This window comes from Cottoperca gobio, chromosome 1 (genome assembly GCF_900634415.1).
Source record: "Cottoperca gobio chromosome 1, fCotGob3.1, whole genome shotgun sequence".
Lineage (NCBI taxonomy): Eukaryota > Metazoa > Chordata > Actinopteri > Perciformes > Bovichtidae > Cottoperca > Cottoperca gobio.
In genome coordinates this window covers 11,499,284-11,522,223 of record NC_041355.1, presented here as the reverse complement: position 1 = coordinate 11,522,223, position 22,940 = coordinate 11,499,284, and the positions used below count along the sequence as shown (strand labels likewise).

General features: G+C 41.8%; 1 protein-coding gene across 8 annotated transcripts in view; it reads left to right on the top strand.

The window, feature by feature from the left end:
- grin2bb (glutamate receptor, ionotropic, N-methyl D-aspartate 2B, genome duplicate b) overlaps window positions 1-22,940 on the top strand; it is a 116,709-nt gene that overhangs the window by 79,119 nt on the left and 14,650 nt on the right. For all 8 annotated transcript variants that reach the window (XM_029429580.1, XM_029429574.1, XM_029429556.1 and 5 more), the window contains 8 exons: window positions 5,427-5,541; window positions 6,016-6,221; window positions 7,532-7,703; window positions 10,134-10,287; window positions 11,091-11,216; window positions 12,981-13,210; window positions 14,220-14,380; window positions 20,630-20,817. In XM_029429580.1, coding sequence (XP_029285440.1) covers window positions 5,427-5,541; window positions 6,016-6,221; window positions 7,532-7,703; window positions 10,134-10,287; window positions 11,091-11,216; window positions 12,981-13,210; window positions 14,220-14,380; window positions 20,630-20,817 — 1,352 coding nt within the window. The remainder of the gene's footprint in view (window positions 1-5,426; window positions 5,542-6,015; window positions 6,222-7,531; window positions 7,704-10,133; window positions 10,288-11,090; window positions 11,217-12,980; window positions 13,211-14,219; window positions 14,381-20,629; window positions 20,818-22,940) is intronic.

Sequence of the window (22,940 nt, the reverse complement as noted above, 5' to 3'; positions counted from 1 at the left end):
CAATAACATATATTTTCATATATTGTCTTATTTGAGTAGAAATTCAAGTAAAAGCCCAAAACTGTGTCTTGCATAGTTTAGTTTGTGGCTGCTTGTTGAACAGTTGGCGGCAGATTTGATCAAACTGGCTGGCAGACATCCAGATACTGAATAAACAAAATGTTTAGTTATGACACAAACAATCATGCTCATCATTTAATTTATTAAGACGAGTTATTACTAATTAATTATTAACAACTAGGATTCTTATGCAAATTCTTCTTCATGGTCTTCTTTTAAGACTCTTTCGTGATGGGCTCGTTTGCACTTTGATTATATCAGCCACACATGATGACACTCATTTTAAAACAGTTTTTAGGGGACGGAAATATATTTTTAAAAAACATGATTTTTATGTTAAAAAATATAAATTGCACTTAGAGACGAAGGATTGCGTTCAGTTCAGGGCTGTTCAGGACAACATCATATTTTCACTAAACGATTATCGTGGCCATTGCGATATCTATCATCTTCAACTTTGTTTATTGTGCCTTTTGTCTCTTTTTTGGCAAATGAATTACGCTCAAAATACAAGTGTAGAGAGGTAAAGGGAAAGTCTTTAATTATAACTATAAAAGTGTACAAAAAAGAACAATTACACTAATGGACTGTGAAAAGGCAACCAGATGAACTGAGAAGCAAAAAATCCACAAGACCAAATATCTGTCAACACGATGTTATTGTATGTGTATTATAGATGTCAATATTTAATTCTTTAAATATCACGGATATTGTCAATACCGGCATATTACCCGCCGCACCCCTAGTTCAGTTACAATGATACACAAACTATGACGCCAAATTTAAATTTAAAGCAAAAAGTCTGATTTATAACAAATAATTCCACTTAGTTTGCCAGGCCCTGTAGAGAAACAGTTCCCTCCATAGTTTGTAAGACAAAATGGTTCATTGTTTTTTTTAGTTTTTTTTAAAAAATACAACAATCTGATGGTATGGCATGTTGATAACATGAGAATTTTCATTCATTTATTATAGCAGAAGTTAACACTTGCTCTGGTTGTTAGTTAGTTACTATAGTTATTGTTGTGTTGTAGTAGATAATGTCCTTGCTCTTGTCTTTAGTGCAAAGTGACTGCTAAACACTGTGTTCTTGTTGTAAACTGAAAATATAATGGGTTTCATTGTTGTAATCACACATAGTGCCCCAGTGAAAAGCTGTCTATGTTGAGCCCCTTTCATATGTGGTCCTGAATCCGTTACAGGTCAGATATTTTGCAACGCGACCTCAGTCTGAACAGTCAAATTCATGCAGCTTTTACGTCACTCTAGATCAACATTCGTCACAATTCTGCTCTGGCAAGATTCTTGTGGCGAGGCGCTGACAGAAGTGGTTAAAAGTAGCCCGCTATATCCTGTAATTTTGGATGTAATCTCTTTCAGTGAAGCCATTCACGTCACGATCCCACCACTCCTGGCTCCGACTCCCCATCCCCACACACAGTACAGAAGTAGCAGCCATTGCTCCACAAAAAGCTATGATTAAAAATGTGGATCTCTTTTTCCTCATCCTCTTCATCATCTGTTCACCATTTTGCTGGCTTTCACTGCACATCAATTTATAAATGAAACGGTAAACGTTGACTTCAGTGGCCTCCGTGTGTTCTTCCGTACAACAGCGTGCTGCGTGTGACGCCTTTGTTATTGTTCTTTTGCACATGCGGCTCAGTTCAGGACTGTGACCAGATCACACTGCAATCTGTTATTGGCCACATTTAAAAAACAATGTGAACCGCCAAGCAAAAAAAAAATCAGATCTGAGCAATAAATCCGAATTGATCACTGAAGACTTGCAGTTTTAACACAGCCTAATTTGTTCTGGAGTGAACCCTGAGTGGCACAGCTCTTACACCATACATACTCTTACCATCATTTTACATATTCCGGCATCTCATACATTCTCCTCACATACTGCCTCTATCGTACAGGAAATGTAATGTGCAGTACACATTTCATCAGTAGCTGGTAACTCTTCAGAGGCAGGTCTTCTGCAGTCATCCCAGATTATGAGTCATCCACCCAAACCTGATACAGTATGTACATGTGTGTGTGTATGTGCACACCACAGACTTACTTACACACATGCACAGCAGGGATATATATTTTTGCATCCCTGCATTGCCGTGACAGAGAATGTGTGACCCTGGCTTCAGATAAAAGAAATTCATATCAAATGTGTCTGAAATACCTTTAACGAGATTTTAGAGGGAAAAAAGCGGGATTGTGTCCATGCCATTGATGATTCAGTGTCTCTGTAACTAAAATATAAATTCCCCTCACAGCCAGTGATTAGTTGGGGAACAGTTGGTGAGCAAGGCTGCATATGGCTGTGATGAAGCCACATGAGGCTCTGCTAGTAGCTCATCACAGTAGTTTTTATTTTTTATTTTTCCTCTTCCAGCAGAGTCAGAGGGGAATTCTGACACGAGAAAGGATCAAACGGTGCATAAAACCTACATCAATAGTATAGGGATACAAAATGAAAAAAAAAAAAAAAAGAACAGCCTCCTCTGCTGTAAATTCCCAGCATGCATCTGTCTTTGTGAAGGCACAGGTTAATGTGCGGGTAAACGAATCCTATTGATGTGTGATTTGACGCACTGCTCAGAGGTGAGATGGAGAGATTGATCTGAAAGTGAAAGACGGCATGAGGGGAAGTGGGTAAACACTCAGGTTTAGACCTTTTTTTTAACTCCTTTTTTCTCTCTTTCAACCAGCCTCTCTGAGGGTGAGATTACTGTTCCCATGGCAACGCAGCTGATTGCATGAAAATTGCTGTGGTTGTGGGTGCCATGGCAACACATTATATTATCCTGGTGTTAAGAGCCTCCCTGCATGTGTCGCTACGTTTTTGTTTTTGCGCATACTTACACATGGCACCCCGTCACGATGACACACACGCAGATGCCGCTACTGGTCACATAAATCGCCATGGCGACAACAAGTTGGACCTCCTGAGCCTCCACGCACACCGCCTTGATCTTTTTGGTTTCGCTATTCACACTGAGATTATGTTTGGGAGCTAATCCCATGTTACACACGCATTACAGCACTTTTAGTGTGCCAGCCACTTTGCAGCAATAGGCATTTCATGGAGGCTTGAGTCATATTATTGACTTTCTCAAAGCATGTAGCCTACTTAAGTCTGTGTGTGTGTGTGTGTGTGTGTCTGTGTGCGTCTGTGTGCGTGTGCGTGAGACGGAATATAAATATAGTTGAGGACATTACAGATAGAGTTACTGAATGTCCTAGTAGGAGGTACTTGCGATAAAATCTTGGATAAGTTTCAGGCCGAATGCTCATCTGTTGTCTTCGTCTTTTTTTTTAAACTCGTGAATAGATTTATTGTCCTTTTTGTCACACTGTTGGTTAGAGATGGTGGGGGTAAAATGTGCACGGCACACACACGCAGCCCCTCGCTCCTTGCGTTCAGACAAGATATTTATTTCTCCAGTGGATTGTTTCAGAGGCAGAGCGTCTCCATGGTGATGGCAGCCCACAGATCAGGACGAGGAAGAGTGAGGGAAGGAGGCGGCGGCGAGAGAGAGAGAGAGAGAGAGAGAGAGATGATTCCAGTTTATCTGCCACTGCTGTACACTTGTTGACACACATATATGATTGTGTGTTCATACACTCGGTTAACAGTCTCTCATTCCCGGGTTTCTTGTTGCTCTCTTCGTCCTCCCCGCTCTCTCACGCAGCATCCCTCGACTCCTTCTTTATGTTTCTCAGTCTATCAGGTGCCATATGTTTTACCTTCAAACCATCAAACCGGGTCATCTTTGCCATATTTAACTAAACATTCTTTAACCGTGCAACATGGAATTAATTAAGGCGGAGAACAGCAGCATTAGACACATAAATATAGTTTAAAAAACAATAAAACAATGGATTAGATTAGATTTTTATTTTGAAACTCGTAAAAAATATATATATAAGTAAGAAAACAAAACAAGAATACCCAGCAAACATATACAGCAAACTCTAAAATAAACAACATATTTTAGTATTTCATGTCTGAAAAGGTGAATATCAAGTCCCCTTTTTATATATAGTTTATCCATCCAATGTTAAACATAAACATTCCAGCGTTTCCCCAGCGACCAACATACACACATCAATCAAATCCACAGTCGTTCCACAGTGTTGGTCTTTCAACAGCAAAAGCTTCTTTAAAAGGTATAACAGACGTATAATAACAGGCATACAAATAAAATGTGAAGAGAGTGTGTACAAAAAGCATACTGTAAAACCAGTGGGTTGTACATCGCCATCTCCAGACATTATTATCTGAGCCACATAACACATTTTACAAAAGAACAATGCTAGTATTTCACTACTGAATATTTGACCTAGCAAATGAGTCATTACAAATACCCGCCGTGTACAGTTTGAGCTTTAAATGTTTTCGCTCAATATTTCAATGTTCAAGACGTTTGAGAATATTTATAAATTAGGATCCTTGATTTGATGTGTGCTTACTCCCACCCCCGCTCCCACTGTTTTAAACTGTCAGCATGTTAGCCTTATGATGGGAAAAGCATATTATACTGTGATAGCAGATTTACTGGTTTAGTATTTAGTGTTGTGTTGCACTAAAAGTTATGTCCCCGTACAAAACGTCATTGTTGATAACATTTCATCCAAGAGGCCAGTGCTCGTGTCCCATGTGAAACCAAAAGTCAACGTTGACTTGTTTTTAATTACGTCCATAACTTTAATAACGTAAAAAAACTACATGTCTAAACCTGCGACCCTAATCCAGGAGAAAATGCTTTTTTCTCAAAACGTAATTAAGAATGCAGTGCAGTTGTATGGGAACGTGTAGGAGACTCTAGAAACTGCTGCACTGTTCTTTACCTGCTCAACACCAAACAGCAGACAGAGTTAGCGACTAGCTGGTGAACATAGTGCAGTGAAGCGTTTAGAAGCTAAATAGTCCGATGTTTCCCTCAGGAGTTGGTGGAGAGCAAAACAGAGCTAACAGAGTAAATATTGGAGTTTCATTCACCAGGTGGATAGAAAGATAACGATATGAATGCTAGTGAGTGTCTGCTGGATGTGTGGAGAAGCAGCTGTTTGCTAACACACGGCCACAACAACTTTGGTGATCATTTGTCAACCAAAAAAACAATTAAGGCAATATGTTAAGTTCATCTTGATGTCACCGTTGCAAAACATTTATCAATTTCACCACAATCTTAATTTTTCTTCCGGAGGCTTTACATGATGTATATCCATGATGTACGTGTAAAGTTTTGGGAAATAAATATTGTTGAAAGTCTAAATTCTGCACATTTTGCTTTCAGACCAGAAGACGGATCATCCTCGTTCATATTTCTGACTCAGACTTGAATTGTCATTCTCAGGTACCTCATGAATGTGACATTTGAAGGCCGAAACCTGTCATTTAGTGAAGAGGGTCACCAGATGTTCCCCAAACTGGTCATCATTCTTCTAGACAAGGACAGACAATGGGACAGGGTGAATATCTTCAACTCCTCTCCTCTCCTCTCCTCTCCTTCTTTCGTCTCCTCTCCTTCCTTTCCTCGGTTCTCCTTCTTCTCTCCTCTCCGTCCTCTCCTCTCCTCTTCTCTTCTCTTCTCTCATCTCCGCTCTCCTTCTTTCGTCTCCTCTCCTTCCTTTCCTCTGTTCTCCTTCTTCTCTCCTCTCTGTCCTCTCCTTTCCTCTCCTCTCCGTCCTCTCCTTCTCCTCTCCTCTCTGTCCTCTTCTCTCCTTCCTTTCCTCTCTTCTCCTTCTTTTCCTCTCCTTCCTCTCTTCTCCGTCCTCTTGTCTCCTCTCCTTCTAAACTATCCTCTACCTTTTTCCCCCTGCTATGTATTTCCCCCCTGTGTGATGTGTCTGTCACTTCTTCATTTGGAGTGTCTCTCTGCCACTTGAAGCACCTGTTACAGTAGCCTGTATATCACACAGCCCTCCTCCCACTCCCACATGCAGGTTGGCAAGTGGGAGAGAGGCTCTCTGACGATGAGGTACCATGTGTGGCCTCGCTTTGAGCTGTACTCCGCAGCGGAGGAGCGGGAGGACCACCTGTCCATCGTGACACTGGAGGAGGCGCCGTTTGTCATCGTGGAGGACGTGGACCCGCTCAGTGGGACATGCATGAGGAACACTGTACCGTGCCGCAAGCAACTCAAACTCACGTGAGAATTTCGACATAAGGGGAAAAAAATGTGTTCTGTCTTTTTTTCCTGAACACTGAAAGTTTTGTCTGATTTATTTTTACCTTCCAAATCCGGGCTGCACATTGTAGGTTCAAGTGCTAAAGAATGAGTGTGAGACATTGATCATCAATATGGCTACAACATGAATTACTTAAAACCTTTCTGGTATGCTATGTATGTATTCAAAGTCATACAAAGCACTCGTATAATAAAACTCAAAACATCAGCAGCTGCAGTATATTATGCAAACTGTGAATGTAAGCAAAGGAAATAAATAAATGAATCAATATTATAATAAAACATGCATGTACTGTATGTGTAGAGACGGAAGCTCACAGTCATGATTTAGTTTACATTTTCCTTGAATTTTCCTTTTTTGTGTGTATTTGTCTTCTGTGTTTATTATTTTTCCGTCTCTGCTGAATGCTGTAGTGATTCTCCTTCTTTTTTCTTTACTGGATTCTAAAAAATGTAATCATTCTTATCCTCTCATAATCTCCCAGTGTCCTTTGATTACCTGCACTTGCTTCAGTATTGCTAACTAGATCATTGTCTTGGTTTCTGTCATTGATGTCCTCCCTCCCTTGCCTCTTCACCCTCTTGCTATCCACTTCTACTTGGTGTGTGATAATGGATTTTCTTCAATCACTGGCCTACCTGAAATCTCCTGAGGGTGTCCTACATTTCTAGGCTCAGTAGTTTTTTTTATTGACTGATATTCCACCCTGTTCTTTCTCCTTTTCCTCCTTTCTCCTACTCTCCATCCATCTGCCTGTCTGTCTTTCCTTTAAAGACACCCTGACATACAGCATTTCACAGATATGCAGCAATATACCACAGAGAATATGTAGAATTTCTCTCCAGATAAAATACTCCATGAGCCAGATGCACAGAACTGTGTGCAGAAGACAAATCTTTATAACTCGATCTAAAGGATGTCTGAATATATTTTTTAAATGTCCATCCCAGAGCCTGAGATGAGCCCAAATCCCAAAGATCTGGGAAGAAATGTGAAACAGTTCATTTATGCTTACTTTTTTTTTTGATGACATTTTTGACAGGAGGTATTTCTAAAACAACCTGGTGGAGTTTTTGGTTGGCATGAAAACCGGCATACTCCCAACACATATCACCTTGTTGTTTTTTATCTTATCCATGCTTTCTTTGTTCATCCATTCTTCTGTCTTTTTTTTTTTTTATCTGCTAGATTTATATACCTAAACCCAAGAAAAACTTTTATTCCTCTTCCCCTATCTTTACTTCCACTGATCTTCTTCACCACCTACCAGCAATCAGACAGGTGATTCAGGGATTTACATCAAGCGCTGCTGCAAAGGTTTCTGTATCGACATCCTCAAGAAGATCGCAAAGGCAGTCAAGTTCACTTACGACCTCTACCTGGTGACCAACGGCAAGCATGGCAAGAAGGTTAATGGGACATGGAATGGCATGGTTGGGGAGGTAAGGTCTTTATATTTCACACACAATCATACACATCTGTTTAACTGATCTGTAATGGACAGATATTTTCTTTTGAGTTGCATATGAGGTTGTATAGAAGGAACAAAGTGGATATTGTTGGAGTAACCCTAACCCCAGAGTGACTAAAGAAGAGCAGACTTAAAATCTGATTATATTCAATGTTTTCCTCTGACTTCCATCAGAACCAGTATAGTACACCAGTATGTTCACTATGACTGCAGGTCTGTTTATTTAATAGGCTTCCATTTAGCTCATCATCGTGGGTGGTATGTCACTAGTGACACCATGTAACTATTTTCTTAAAAGCGTAGTGCATTCAGCATTCCTCCCTGAATACAAGCGACACTATTTATAATGACACAGTGGAAAAAGTGGTTATAAAAAATAATATGCTCTAAATGGCAGGGGTCAAATTTAACATCTGCTATTTTGTAGTGAGAGAATAGTTGCGATTTCAGATGGAGTGTAAGGGAGCATTTGGGTACCAAGCTTCTCTTTGTCATTTAATTTGTTAAATGGAGCCTGATGGAAGTCCTTTTTAAAATGTGTAACACTGGAATGGGAAACTAGTCAGTTAAATAAAATGCATTGCTTCTTGGTTATAAACCCATCATATTTCCTCAACACACCTACATCGAGTCTACTGCTGGTTGAAAAATTCAACAGCTATAGATTAATATTTCCTATATTGAATCTGTTTACATTTTTTCATCATGTTTTATGTTTATTTATTCAAAATATGTATGTTGTTTTTTCATTCTCCTTTATATAGCAGTTTGTTATTCATTAATCTTTATCATGTGAAAACACTAACAGACTTAATTCCTTTTTAAAATTTAAAAATCAACAAAAAAAGCAAGTATGTACGTATGTATATTTTTATGACCGGGCTAATTATATTGTCTGAATGTCTCTCTCTCACTGTTTCTGTAAGCCATCAGGTTGCACTTGTTCCCCACAACCTGGCCTGACGGGGAGCTGTAATCAGCTCCACAAAACCTCAGGAGGAGTGCAATGAGGCTCTTAGTCAGAGATGGAGAAAGAAAAAGTCACGAAGAAAGAGAAAGTGATTGGAAGAGAGAAGAAGAGAGGGAGAAAACAGCCTCAGGGAAAGACCCACTTCTCTCCTGCACACATTACACATTCAGCACAGTGCAGCCTTAACAAATCGATGTGATGTCCAACTTAATTGATTATAGCATAGAACAAGCTACTTCATTATTATCTTAAGAATGTTGCAGAGTGATATAACATTACAGTACCTACTGTATATATATTTTTAATACAATTCCTAAAATATACATCAGCATAAAGGCTCTGCAAATGTGCAGTGCATGCATGAATGCATTTGTCCATGTCCTGACATGACTAAGCCAGCAGCTAATGATTTCATTTGAATGGGGAGGGAACAGGACAACAGACGCACAAAACAGAAGGAGAGAGAGAGAGAGAGAGAGAGAGAGAGAGAGAGAGAGAGAGAGAGAGAGAGAGAGAGAGAAAATAAAGATTTATTTTTTTTAAATCCAACAAAAATTCAGTTTTTATTTATGGCCCAAGGATCCAGAAACTTTGGGCTGAATATACCTTATACACACTCAGAGAGAGGCTGGGTTGGTGGAGAGTCAAATACTGAGTGTAGTAATAATCCCTTTCTCCTGCTTCCATTCTACCAAAATAGCATGTTTAATACTTGGCAAAGATGGTGGCTTGAACGACGGCCATTGTAGATGAAAATGAAACAATCGCAGAGCCGAGGGAGGGGGGGTAATATTCTGAGAAATAAATTAGTATGTCCATGATTAAAGCCATACAAGGTTGGACTGACCTCATCACACCACAGACACCACACTGCTTGCCTTGTATTATGCCTGCAGTGTATGACCTAATCAAATTATACTGGTGATTTCTTGCCCAGAATCACCATATTATCATAAACATCTGGACTTTGAAGAGATATTGCTGTGAATTGGGCCTATTCAGAAGAAAACGACATAATGAATTGGATGAGGTGATAGCTTTTGTGCATCAGGAACACAATGGACAGATGGAAGCATATCGCCATGTTCCACACTGTTGGACCTCCTCACTAACGTGTGTGTGTGGCATTCCCTGTTTATCAGCAGGCTTTGTGATGACGTTGATCCAACCTTGCAAAGTGAAGCGATGTGGTTCCGAGACAAATTGTAAATTTGTGACTTTAATCTTATCGATTATCGATTATTTTCTCTGAATATTACCCCATTCCCTCCGGTGTGTTGGCACTAATACACTGTTGTATGGCATGTGTATGAACTGCAGCTCTGAATGACTTTCCCATCATGTTTCTTACATCGCAATCCTGGGAACATTCAGACCTTCAACGTTCCCCTCCTGTCTGTCTTTCTCTGTCTGTCTGTGGTTGACCTTCAGGTGGTGTTGAAGAATGCCCACATGGCAGTGGGTTCGCTCACCATCAATGAGGAGAGGTCGGAGGTCATTGACTTCTCCGTGCCCTTCATTGAGACGGGGATCAGTGTCATGGTCTCCCGTAGCAACGGCACCGTGTCCCCCTCCGCCTTTCTTGGTGAGGAAAAACGCACCTGGTACTTCTGGCAAATGTACAACACAATCGAGAACACTTACATGCACACTCATCTAATAAATAAATGCATAATTACAGACAGATTACACGCAGGTTATTCACTGTTTAATTGTGTTGATCAGTGTGTTCCAGCAGCAAGAAACATAACAAGTTTGGTAATGTAGTGACATAAAATGCAGCTGAAAAATGGTTTAATTTGAATGTTTCTGGGAACACAACGTTATCCTGTGAAAGATTTCCGTGAAAAATAGCATCACAAGTGGGCATTGATACTACCGGGTATTACCTTTTTAAAATGCTAAAAACAAAATGGGAACATTTACAACTCCATCTGTTGATGAAGGTCGTGTGATACAGTCGAAAGCTCCAAAGCCGCTACTAAATGGAGCTTGTAATTAGATTGTTTTGTTAACTAGACTGCTTTTGTGTTTGTCACAGACTGCTCTGTGTGTGAACATTGCAAAGCAGAGTGCAAGTGGTGGAAAATGTGCCCATTTCAATGAGTACATCTGTCCATTCACACCAAATAACCGTTTCTCCATAGAGAAGTGCTTGTTAAACGCAGACAAAATCCATCAATGTGCAACAATGTGCAACACAGTACATAACGTCTGAATACAAATAATCATGTTGATACCAGGGGGTGATTTTGTCATTTTCTTTAATTTGGTTTAATGAACTTCCTATCTCTGTTTTCCCACAACCCTCCCTACCTCCCCTTTCCACTTCCATTTCCCCTCCCCCCTCTCCCTCTCCCTCTCCCTCCCCCCCTCTCTGTGTTTCAGAGCCCTTCAGTGCTGATGTCTGGGTGATGATGTTTGTGATGTTGCTGTTGGTGTCAGCAGTGGCTGTGTTTGTGTTTGAGTACTTCAGCCCGGTGGGTTACAATCGCTGCCTGGCAGATGGGCGAGGTGAGAGGATTTGCACACACACACACACACACACACACACACACACACACACACACACACACACACACACACACACACACACACACACACACACACAATCCCAAGATCACACCAGGTCAATGCATGGCCCAAGTAGGTGACAATGAGGTCAATTTTCATGCGATCTCATCTTCTCCCACTGGACAAAAAATACTAACACCTGTGTCTTTAGTGGGAAAGGTTACAATCAGCATTCATTCCCGAGACAAATGACTCAGAAGTAGTCACGCGTATTTATCGGCTCCCTGCAGGAAATACACACTCCTTAAAGAACTACACTCAATTGACGGAAACAGTAATTTTACTTTATCATAGCACACACTTCATTCAAAACTCATCAAAACCGTCTTTCACCAACTCTGGTTTGAGAGTTTGAAAGAGAGACTGAATAAGTAACAGATACAAAAAAGAAGTAACCACCGTCACTGCTTTCTGCTAAGACTTTTCAGGCGTGACTGACGCCTAAAGTGACGCGCCAGGAAAAAGCAGTGGCAATGTCAAAGGAGTCGATTGCTTTTTTTTTTTTTTTTTCTTAAACCTGCATATACCCGCTAATTTGGTTGGAAAAGGGTATTAGTGTTCCTGTTTTGTTACCTTGAATGCACCATTCAAACAGACCCCCTCATGTGCAAAATGACTTTGACAATCCCTTATGAATGAGTGCGACTTGAGCGCTAGGACTTGATGTCGTGCAGTACTTATCTCCATCTACAGTCACTTAAGCTCTTTTACTAATGAAAAGGATCATTGACAAGAGCCAGTAGATAGGTGATCTTAAGTGTTCTTAGCATCACCGTGTGAGCAAAGACTCCTCTGTTCTGCTTTACAACGTCTTTTTTCATTGTGCCATTCTCAAATACTACACAGCGTTGTTACACCGCCACATCTAGGGTTGTAAAACCGATGAGTACACTTAAGTAGCTCTATTAATATACATTGAAAATATGTGTCAGGTTTAATGGTGTCTGACAGTATGGAACAACACTACCTATCAAATTCAGCTTCAGCAGGCTTCAAATCAATTTGCCCATACAAATCAATGGTTCAGATTCAATCTATTTTTTCTCCAGGTTTTATGCACCCAGCTCTGTTTGACTCTCAGGATTGCATTAGCCAGCCACAACGGCAGCCACTCAAGATAAAATCAGAGATGTGTTATGTTGCTGCATGCTCACAGCCTTTTTATCAAGCAGCAGAGCGGAGAAGAGTAATGGTGTTTTGTTAGGAGTTATGTCAGTGTTTTCTGAATGACAGTTTATGGAGTGTCTGGTTTAATCGCTAGGTTATGTAAGGCTGTTGCCCTATACTGCTGCTCCAGCTGTAGCATAATTGTAGCCTGCTGTGTGCCCATCATCTACGCCCTCCCCCCTCTCTCTCTTCCTCCCTGTCTCTGATGCCACAGAGCTACAGTAGGTAGTGTTGCCTTGTCATGCTGCCACAGAGGTAGGTGGAACAGAGGCAGTCTGTAACAGTGGGTTGTCACAGCAGCGTCTGGAAGAGCGGGTGTGGACCGTACAGCACATCCTGTGATCACTGACAAACTAAAGGATGGGGATAAATCCAGTCTTTGTCGCCGCCATCCATCAAGTGCCTCCCACAACGGCGCTCATGAGTAAATGCAGATAAAGTGAAGTAGCACCTGGGATCTGTGAAACTGATTTCTTGCACCCTCTTCCCTCTGTCATCTTTCTTTGTACCCCTCCTCCCTCCTCTTTTATGAGCCAGAGCCCGGCGGTCCCTCCTTCACCATCGGTAAGGCCATCTGGCTGCTTTGGGGTCTGGTTTTCAACAACTCTGTACCCGTGCAGAATCCCAAAGGTACCACCAGTAAGATCATGGTGTCAGTGTGGGCCTTCTTCGCTGTCATCTTCCTGGCCTCCTACACTGCCAACCTGGCTGCCTTCATGATCCAGGAGGAGTATGTGGACCAGGTGTCGGGCCTGTCAGATAAAAAGGTGTGAATTCAAGGCAATGTGGGGGGCTGTGGGGCGGAGGAGCAGGTGTGTGAAAGTACGTAACGTGGGGTGTTGTAAGACGCAGTGTGGAGTTAGTGTCAGTAAGTATATGAGCGGGTTTACAATTTAGGGCTGCCACCAAAGATTATTTTCCTTTTTTTAATTTTGTATTTTATATTCTTTAACCTTTTATTTATAGTTATTATTTAAACTTTCTTACCTGACATAACTCCACAGCACTAGATGAGCTCAAGTGTCCTGTGAGTGACACCACCCATCATGTTACAAATGTGTTCATTTAAATTGATTTGAAAGTAATTTTGACAGAATCTAAAAGTAGGAGTACAATTGTCTATTATTCTGCCAATTATTGCGTTAAAGACTCAGCCTTACTACATGGGGCTTCGCTCTTCTAGGGGAGCTACCTGGCGCCCGAATATATTCATCAATTTAGAATTATTGTCAAGCAGAATGTTACTCAATTGTGAGGATCTGCTGCTCTGCTGCTCTTCTTTTCTAACTTTCTTTTCTTTGTCTTATGTGACGTTAAACTGAATGTGTTTTGGACTCAACAAAAATCAAACAAAAACTTCTGCATGGGCTTCAGAAATGATGATGAGCATTTGTCCCTTTAACATTTCATTTACCAACCATTATTCAAGCAAATTAATTGATTGATCAGTTGTGAAAATAATCGTAAGTTGCAGCCCTCGACTAATCGTTTCAGCACTTATATGACCTGAATGCTGGATGTTTATTTTTCAACTTAGTCTGGTGTACAGTACATGTTTGTCTAAATGTGTCCTCCAGAGTCTCCATATTTGTGGGTCTATTGAGCACAACTCTGGGCATTTTGTTAATTTTGAGCTTCCTAAAGCATAGTCCTGTGCACCTGCTCAACAGTGCATTAAAGGCTATTTGATGCGGCTCAGTGCCTTTTCCATGCTAACGAGCTCTCCTCTGTCATTTTCTCTGTGTGGTTTCTTTTTCCGGAAAACCCCCACCACAGTTCCAGAAGCCTAACGAATTCTCGCCGCCATTCCGGTTCGGCACGGTGCCCAATGGGAGTACAGAGCGCAACATCCGCAACAACTACCGGGACATGCATACTTACATGACCAGCTTCCACCAGAAGAACGTAGATGAAGCGCTGTACAGTCTGAAGAGCGGGTGAGGAGGAGGGAGATAGAGGGGAGGATGGAGAGACCGATGGGGGAGGGAGTGTGAGGAAGTTTGGAGTTGAAAGGATCTCAGCAGGGAGAAGAGAGACAGTATGATGGAGCTGTGAGGTCCTGGACTGATGCAATACAGAGAAAAGATGATGAAGGAATAAGGAGAGGGAGACAGAGGAAGAGGGAGCATTCTGGGCGATGTGGGTGGGCAGCCAGTAAAACTGTGCATCAGCCCGGCACCCAGAATAGCAGCGGAGCTTGTGGTTACTGTGAAAGCTAGCTAATATTCACACTCTCTGCCTCTGAAGTGTAGGCTTATATGTTCCTTTTCTATTCACTCTTTCTCTCTCCCTGTATTTTACTGTTTTCATCGACCGCTGCTTAAAGATTAAGAATGCAAGGCATTGCTGTACCCCTGGTGTTTGGTGAGAGTTTGAGCTGAATGACCACAGTGGCCTGTAGAGCCCAGAGGCATCGTTTGATGGGAGTTTGTCACTAAGCTGGAGACTGTCATGTCAATTTATTTTTCAAATCAGTCAGGGTTGATCTGGATAGAATACAGTGCTGCAGGAATAAGCCCTCAAACCCAGAAATGATTTAGCATTTCCGGTTCCCTGGTCTTGAAGTCAATGGTTTTTGTAAAACAAATTTTTGGTTAGAATAAATAAGGTCTGTGGTTTACACATGCCTAAGACATTTTCACGTTTCGTTCTACGACATAAAATGAGTGAAGAGTATCATAAACATGAGATGATTACAGACAGATAAATACTCTAAATAAGTTGAAAATGAAATAATTATAATAATAATAATAATAATAATAATAATAATAAAAATAATTGAAAATCCTAAATTATAATACAAATAATAATAATTAAATAAGGACAGACATTAGAAAAGAGTAATTCACTTGACTTTAGGGGGTTTCATCAGCTATGTTTCTGTAATATTGTTTGTTGCTTTTTTTAATTGTTTATAAGAGCAAGAGAGTTAAGCACTGAATTAAATTCAATCATCACAAGAGGGAAATAGAGTTGTAAACCTCAAAACTTCTATTTATGAATAAAGAATTTTCTATTTAAAATAAAAAAGTTGACAATATAGTTTAGAGATTTGTTACTCATCGTCATGGTAACAAATTCTATATAAGAGCAAGACAGTGAGTAACATTAGTGGAAACATGATTAAAATCAGCCCAAAATGTCATGGTTATTTTTGCACTGAAAGAATAAATGGCATGTCTGCAAAAGTTATCACATATCCGGAAATTATAGATTTTATGTAACATTTTGAGGTTAAGGTTTATCAGCTGACTCTACTGAGGTTACATGATGACACCTAAACAGTCGCCATGACAACTGGGTGACTTAATTTGCTCGGAAGACAAGGAGATGTTCTTGTATTAAAAATTGTTTGGTGTAAATATAAGGTATATACTGAAATATCACTGCTGTTCTTTTTCCTTGAAGGTGCATGTTTTTGTTTTTTAAGATGTTAGCAAAGGTGGTCTTGGTTTCAGACTCGATGGTACGCTATAAAACACTACAGGAAACCCAGGAATAGTAGAGAATAGAATAAAATGATCAATGATTGTATCCTACTTGGTTCCCTATATTTACTTCCTGGCATATTATTCAATTGTGTACGAATTCATAGTGAAACATCTCTGTGCTGTATAGTGCCCTCATAGTGTCTAAAGCGAAAGTTACAGATGTAACTATGGTTCTATGAATCCTGAATGACCGGCAGAGGCAGTCCATAACATTGAATATCTTCTTTCTTGTGCATGCGCAGTTCAAGTATTTATGTCAACAAAGTCACGTATGACCTCGGATGACCCTGTTCATGTATAAGTTTCGGTGTCATCAACGAGATCAGTCCTACAGAATCTTCTTGCGGAACCATGAGATTCCGAGTGACTAAAAACTCTGCCAGGATTCATAGAACAGTAGTTACATCTATTTCATCCTTGATGACTGCCAGAGGCGGTACTTAACACTGGATGACTTGTAACAACAGAGTCGCGAGGAATCCTCAGAGCAGATTGACTCTGCTGAAGAACCACGGCCAATGGATAAGGGGTGGTGACATTCACCCTGTAAAACCTAGAGAATGTGCTCAGTGATGCCCATGTGGCCGCATCACATATTGCATGTCCTCCAAGGGACACCTCTCAGCGTTGCCCATAATGTGGAGACACTCCTGGTGGAGTGGCACTTTACTCTGGGTCGCAGAGAACGGCAAATGAAGAGTTGTTCAGACCGTCGTATGCACGTGTTAGCCTCAATATAAGCTCTTAGGGCTTGCACCGGGCAAAAGAGTTTTGATATTTCTTCCCCGTCTCCTAAGGAGGGGTCAAACTGTGCCAACTGGATAGGCCGATTTCAGATGTGAGCGTTCCTGCAACTTAGGGAGGAATGCTGTATTCAGCTTCAAAGTGACACCTGAGCCATCCGAGTTCCACCTCAAACACAAATTGTTCACAGACGAGGCCTGTAGCTCGCCTACAGGCTTTGCCGAAATGATAGCAAGGAGAAAATAAGTTTTGGCCGACAGCCACCTCAGCTCTGCCTGTGCCAAGGGTTCACAGTGAGACAAGCACAGGGCGTCCAACATCAGGGGAAGGTCCCATGTAGGAGTCCTTGGGGGGCGCAACCACAGAGCTCCCTTTAAGAAGAGGGATACCAGCCTGTGGTTCCCCATGTGTTGTTGTCAACCCTAGTATGTTGCGATGAAATAGCAGCCACGTACACCCTAATAGTAGAAGGACACCAGCAACCCCCTAGGAGGGACTGCAGAAACTCAAGGAAAGTGGGCACAGAGCAATGTACTGGGTGCCTGGTGCAAACCTGTTCAGAATAGTCATCTTGACGGGCTCTATGCACTCACTCAGCAACAGGTCGGCCCTTCAGCGGCTAAACACACAGCTGAAGGCATCAGGGATCAGGATGCCAAATCTGACCCTCCAGTTGTGAACCAAGTCATGGCTGGCCAGAAGGGGGCCACTAGAAGAAGCCTATGGCCCTATCAAAGCACTTTGAGAAGTGTTAGTAAGATCAGAGGAAGGGGTGAAAGGGCGTAGACAAGACCATCTTGTCAAGTGTGAGCCAGCGCATCCTGACCCAGAGGGCTGGTCTTGTCTGTCAAGGAGAACCATCTTCGAGGCAAAAAGATCTACCTATGCCCCATGCTCTCCCTCCATAGGAATAAAGCAAAAAGGTACTAATGTGACACCCTGGTCTTCTTTTGTCTGTGGTACTTGACTTTCTGCAGGGGTTTTTGATAAGTGATAAGCCCAAGGGTACAAGAGGCGAAGAAACAAAATGTAGGGCAAGTACCTGCATCCTCAGAAGAGAGGAAGAAGTTGGAGGATGTCGTCCATGCGTTGAGCCAACGGACAGGCCCTCATAGTGACTGTGTCCAGAGCCACACCAATGAAGGTTAGGCTCTGAGAGGGGTTCAGAAAATTCACCTTAAGACCCAGCCATGCCACGTGACAGACAAGGAGAGCTGTGTCCTGGGTCGGCAGAGTCCTCATACCCTGAGACTCCAAGGGCAAGAGGGCTGCCGCGATGCACCTGGTGATCACCCGTGTGGAGAGGGAGAGTCCAAATGGAAGCATCCATAACTGAAAATGACGGCCTTGGAAGGCAAAACAAAGAAACTACCTGGGATTAGGCACGATAGGAACATGAAAATAAGTATCCTTCAGGTCGACAGATGTGAACCATTCTTTTCTGGCAACAGCACGAAGAACGTCTGGTGTGCTCAACATGGGAAATTGGCAAGACTTTCAGGGACTTGTTGAGTCTCCTCAGATCCAGGATTGGTTGAAATGTGCTGCCTTTCTTTTTTACAAGTAAATAGGTCGAGTAGAACCCCGTGACCTGTGAGAGGGGATGCACAGGCTCGATTGCACACTTGGCCAGAAGGATGGATAAATCCTGGTTATGGGCTAAGGCTTTTGCCGGATCGCTTATGATGGTCGGGGGCCGGCGTCGGAACTGAAGCTTGTACCCCTGGGCTAAGGTGTAAACCACCCATGTGTCTGAACCTTGAGCTGCACAGTAGCTTAGCTGCTACTGTGAGAAATAACCAACAGCCGGCCAGAGGCCTCAATCCATGGACTCTGGGGGGGCAACGGTTGCCCGGTGGGAAAGCAAGCAATGCTGTGATGGTAATGGGCCCCTTCTACATGTCTCTGACAAAGGGTGACCTGGCAGCTAGTCTGAACCCAAGTGGACATCAGGCACACAAGTTCCCTTGACATCAGGGCGAATGCTTGTAATAAAGCATTCCTGAGGCTGATGGAGGAAGCGCCGAAAGCATCCTGCTGCAGGGAAGATGAGGGTGCGAGCATGAGGTGAGAGTTGCCGATACAGCCCATGCGCGCCGCTGTATCATAAACCTTAAAAAAGCAGGTCATAAGTGACCCGACATTGGGGTCGAGGGAACCTGGCATTCTGCCTCTGAGCCTCATCAGGGGAAACTATGAGGGAAGCAATGGTATGCTCAATAGCTGGCATGTGGTCAAGGCCACATTTTGGTGCATCCTGCATAGCTGCCAGGGTTCGGCAATCAGATGTAAGACGGGAGAGAGCCCTAGTGTCCCTCCAGCACGAATGCAACTCCCTCAGATATTCATCAGAGGGAGGAACAAAAAAGGTGCTCGGTGCCGGAGTGCCCCTGAAGAAAGCACTAGCAGGCGTAGATTCTGACTGCCGTACATCTAGCTGCAGGCAAGCCAGTGCTATGCGAATGACCCCCATGGAACCGTCTTCTGCCCCCCTCTAAAGAGCAACAGGATCCAGGACCAGAGGCACAGGAGTGTTCCTCCTCGTCATACTTAATAAAAGTAAGTGGCTGAAGCTGTCATTGAGACACTTTTTCTGGGCCAGCTCAGCAGTTAGCAGGTCCATCCTAGAAGACAACTTGTCAGACTTAGCATTGCTCTTGATCGGAGCACCCGCAGTATCTGCAGTCCGACGCCTAGAATGGGTAGGTTGGGTTGGATTCAACTGCTCAGAGGGGAGGCCAGCTTCACCCATCTGCTCCACCTCTGCCAGCCTAGCAGCCCTCAATGCATGAGGCATGATGGTGCAATTCATGCACGCATCCTCCAAGAGGCCCTCCCTCTGATGCTCGAAGTCAAGGCAAGAGGGGCAAAGGTCATGGCCGTCCTCTGGTTGAAGAGGAGCCACACAGGTGATAGAGCCAGGAGACCTAAACACAGCGGCAGAGAAAACTCACCAGTTGCTGCGGGCTGCTACATCAGTCCTTTCCTAAAGATCCCTCAATGCAATGTTTTGCCTAGTAGCTCTTCATTTTTCATGGAACCATGCATAATTTCCTTGTAAGTTTCCTTGAAATAACTTTTCAATTTCTCATTAATTATCGCTGAAATACAGAAAGTTAAACATTTTTAACACTTTTAATTAATAATTAATAATAATTCATTCCAATTAAATGCTAAGCCAGCGTTTTCATGAGTGTACTTGGTGCACCGCAAGTTATCTGAACATGCAGAAATGTGAATGGGTAAGCATGCAATTCAAAATGATTGGATAATAGTCTCCAATAATTAATTAATTAAATTTAATTTGGAGTAATGTTATAGCCTTAGTTTTTATAGTTTATAGTTTTTATTCATTGATTTTTATAAAATGTTATTGTTAAATGTTTTATTCTTGCTTAATTGTATTCATTTTTTTATTTCGTTTTTTTTTTTATTGCTGTGTGAAGCACATTGGGCTGCATAGCATGCCAATGAAAGGTATGAAAGGTGCTTTATTAACAAAAGTTGAGTTGAATATTTCATTGGGTTTACATGGAGAGGATCCTGCATGGAAATTGCTCCTGAAATCAACAAAAAAATGTAAACCTATTACAGCTACATAAACTAACTAATATAACTGTCTAAATGATCTCTATAATGAGTACCATATTACTTTCCAGAAAAATTCCAGACTCTATAAGGAAATAAGAAACTCAGAATGAAGTGTTTTCCATCACTGTTAATAGATGTGTACATTAAATCAATAATGACACAAATTATGATGAGTCAAAATCAAAACGTATGCTATAAACTATTGAATGTGAATAGTGATGAATAAGTGAGCGAGGGAGTGATTTTAGACACATTCATTCACTTTTGTACCTCCATTGTTGGAGGTCCAAGAGGCTCTATAATCGAGACACAATGTAAAGGTGTTCTTCTAACAGATCGTCCTTTCATCGCGCTCTTTAGCAAACTGGATGCCTTCATCTACGACGCTGCAGTGCTCAACTACATGGCGGGCAGAGACGAGGGCTGTAAGCTGGTAACCATCGGAAGCGGGAAAGTGTTTGCCTCGACCGGCTACGGCATAGCCATCCAGAAAGGTTCAGGCTGGAAACGAGCAGTGGATCTGGCCATCCTCATGCTGTTTGGAGATGGTAAGGAACTTTAACAACATATTTGATTGAAGAGGCCTTATAAACGTTGTCAAGTAATAGTGATGATATTTCCATTAGTCTTAGTCTGTTAAAGATTCTCTGTTTCTCTGCTTTTGATAAAACAGCAACAGCTAATCAGAGGTTTTATAGTTGCCATCGTTGATAACCACTTTTATGTTTTTAGAGATATTGGTTTAAAGCTCCCATGAAATCAAAATAGCCTAGATGGTTGAGTTTTTATATCACATAGGTATTGTACAGGTCAAAAGACGTTGTTTAGTTCGTATTCTTAATGGTATTTTAGAGTTTATAATTTTGGTGTTTGTTATGGTGACAGCCCAAGAACCTGCTGATGGACCCCAGTGGTCGAGCTGCAGGATGAGGACTCCTAAGCCAGGCTGGCACAGTTCAGTCCTTAATCAACAGTGAGACACCAGCAGGCCTGAAACGCTGCAGCTGTAGAAGTGAAAGCTGGAGTGTGGCAGGAGCATGTTTATTTGGTAACTCAGGAGGTTCTCTCAGCACACGGCAAAGGCTGTTATGGCAGGGACAGGAAATATTGACCTTAACTGAAGATAGGTAGAAGGAGCTCTCTGGAGGATGTTTTAGTGACATATTTCTTCAGTGTCACCTGGCAGACTGGGGTGGTAGATTTAGTCATTCAACAGGAACACCTAAATATATTTTGATTTGTCTACACTATAGCATCTCTGCACGTTTTTCAAAATTGCCAATAACAGGATTTGAGTTTTTGAGAGCTTTCTGGTACAAACTACATTGTTAATTTTCGTCCTGAAATTACAGTATCAGCTTGACTTATTAAAAATAAAATGCCTCCCTCATATAGACTAGTCTAGCATTTTGAGATGTTCTTTCTGATAGCTTGAAAACCACCTTAGAAGAAGCAGATATAAAAGCTGTAAAGCTCAGCCAAACATTTTGAAAAATGCGTTAATAATTTAAACCCTTTTTACCACCTCCAATGACTGATTAGTAATGTGCCGGGAGCGCAGGTGTAGGCTACTGTGAGTGTTCATAACCAGCACACGTCTTTGTAGAAATCATTGCTCTAGTACTGTGACACCAGCTGATCAATTCAACAGTATGGAGACACAATAATTCTCCAACTACACCGGCACCATATCATGTGAATATTAAACAAAGTAAGGTTGAGTCATCGTGAGTCTGTATCACTTTAGTGTACATAAAGTAGAAAGCAACACTCATGATACGGGATGAGCCGCAGAGCAATGCTCTCAATTTTGAGGTTGTGTTTTTATTTTGCGCCCCAGCTGTTGTGTGTTTTGGTTAGTGACCGAAAGAAGCCGGCAGGGTGTCTGGCGTCACCCAGAGTGCAGTGATCCACGAGGACCTCTGTATCAGGCTGCTGCTCTGTCATCATGAGAGGATTGAGCCAGTTGAGGTGGTTTGTGTATATTTGTTAGGATGCTCATTTGGCAACTCTGTTTGAACAGGCTCTGGCCACAAATGACACAGAGGTCGGGGATGATGCAGGACACACTGGAGGGACATTTCCCATCAGTGTGGACTGATAATGAGACAATAGACCTTCAGGGCTCCCTCCTGCCTAACAACGGCCGCATCTCATTACTCTAAAGTGCTGCTGTGTTGGTTGAAAATTGATCGACGCAAATGAACTTTAGAGATGAAGTCAGCCTGTTAAAACACTTCTTAAACCTTCTGATCCACGTATTATACACACTACAATAGGACATAAAACATTGCAAGAAACCGTCAACCTGGGATGCAGGTGTTTTACTTCTTCTTTTACTATCAAACATATTGGAATTCTTTTACAGAAAATTCTCATCACAAGGTCCACTTACTTAAAGGAATACTTAACCTACAAAATGAGCATTTGTATATCAATTGCTCACACAGTGTTAACTTGAATACTTATATTTAAACACTGTTAACGAAGAATCCAAAAACGGTGAAAAGTCTCGATGAATAGATTATCTTTTTAATTTAAAACATTTTTGCATAAACAGTCTCAGACTTGCGTAGGTGTGAGTAAGTGTAGTAAGGAATAGTAAGGTTTTAGCAAAAATGCATGTGTTTGGGAAGTAGTGAACATACGACTTGGATTATACTGCACCAGT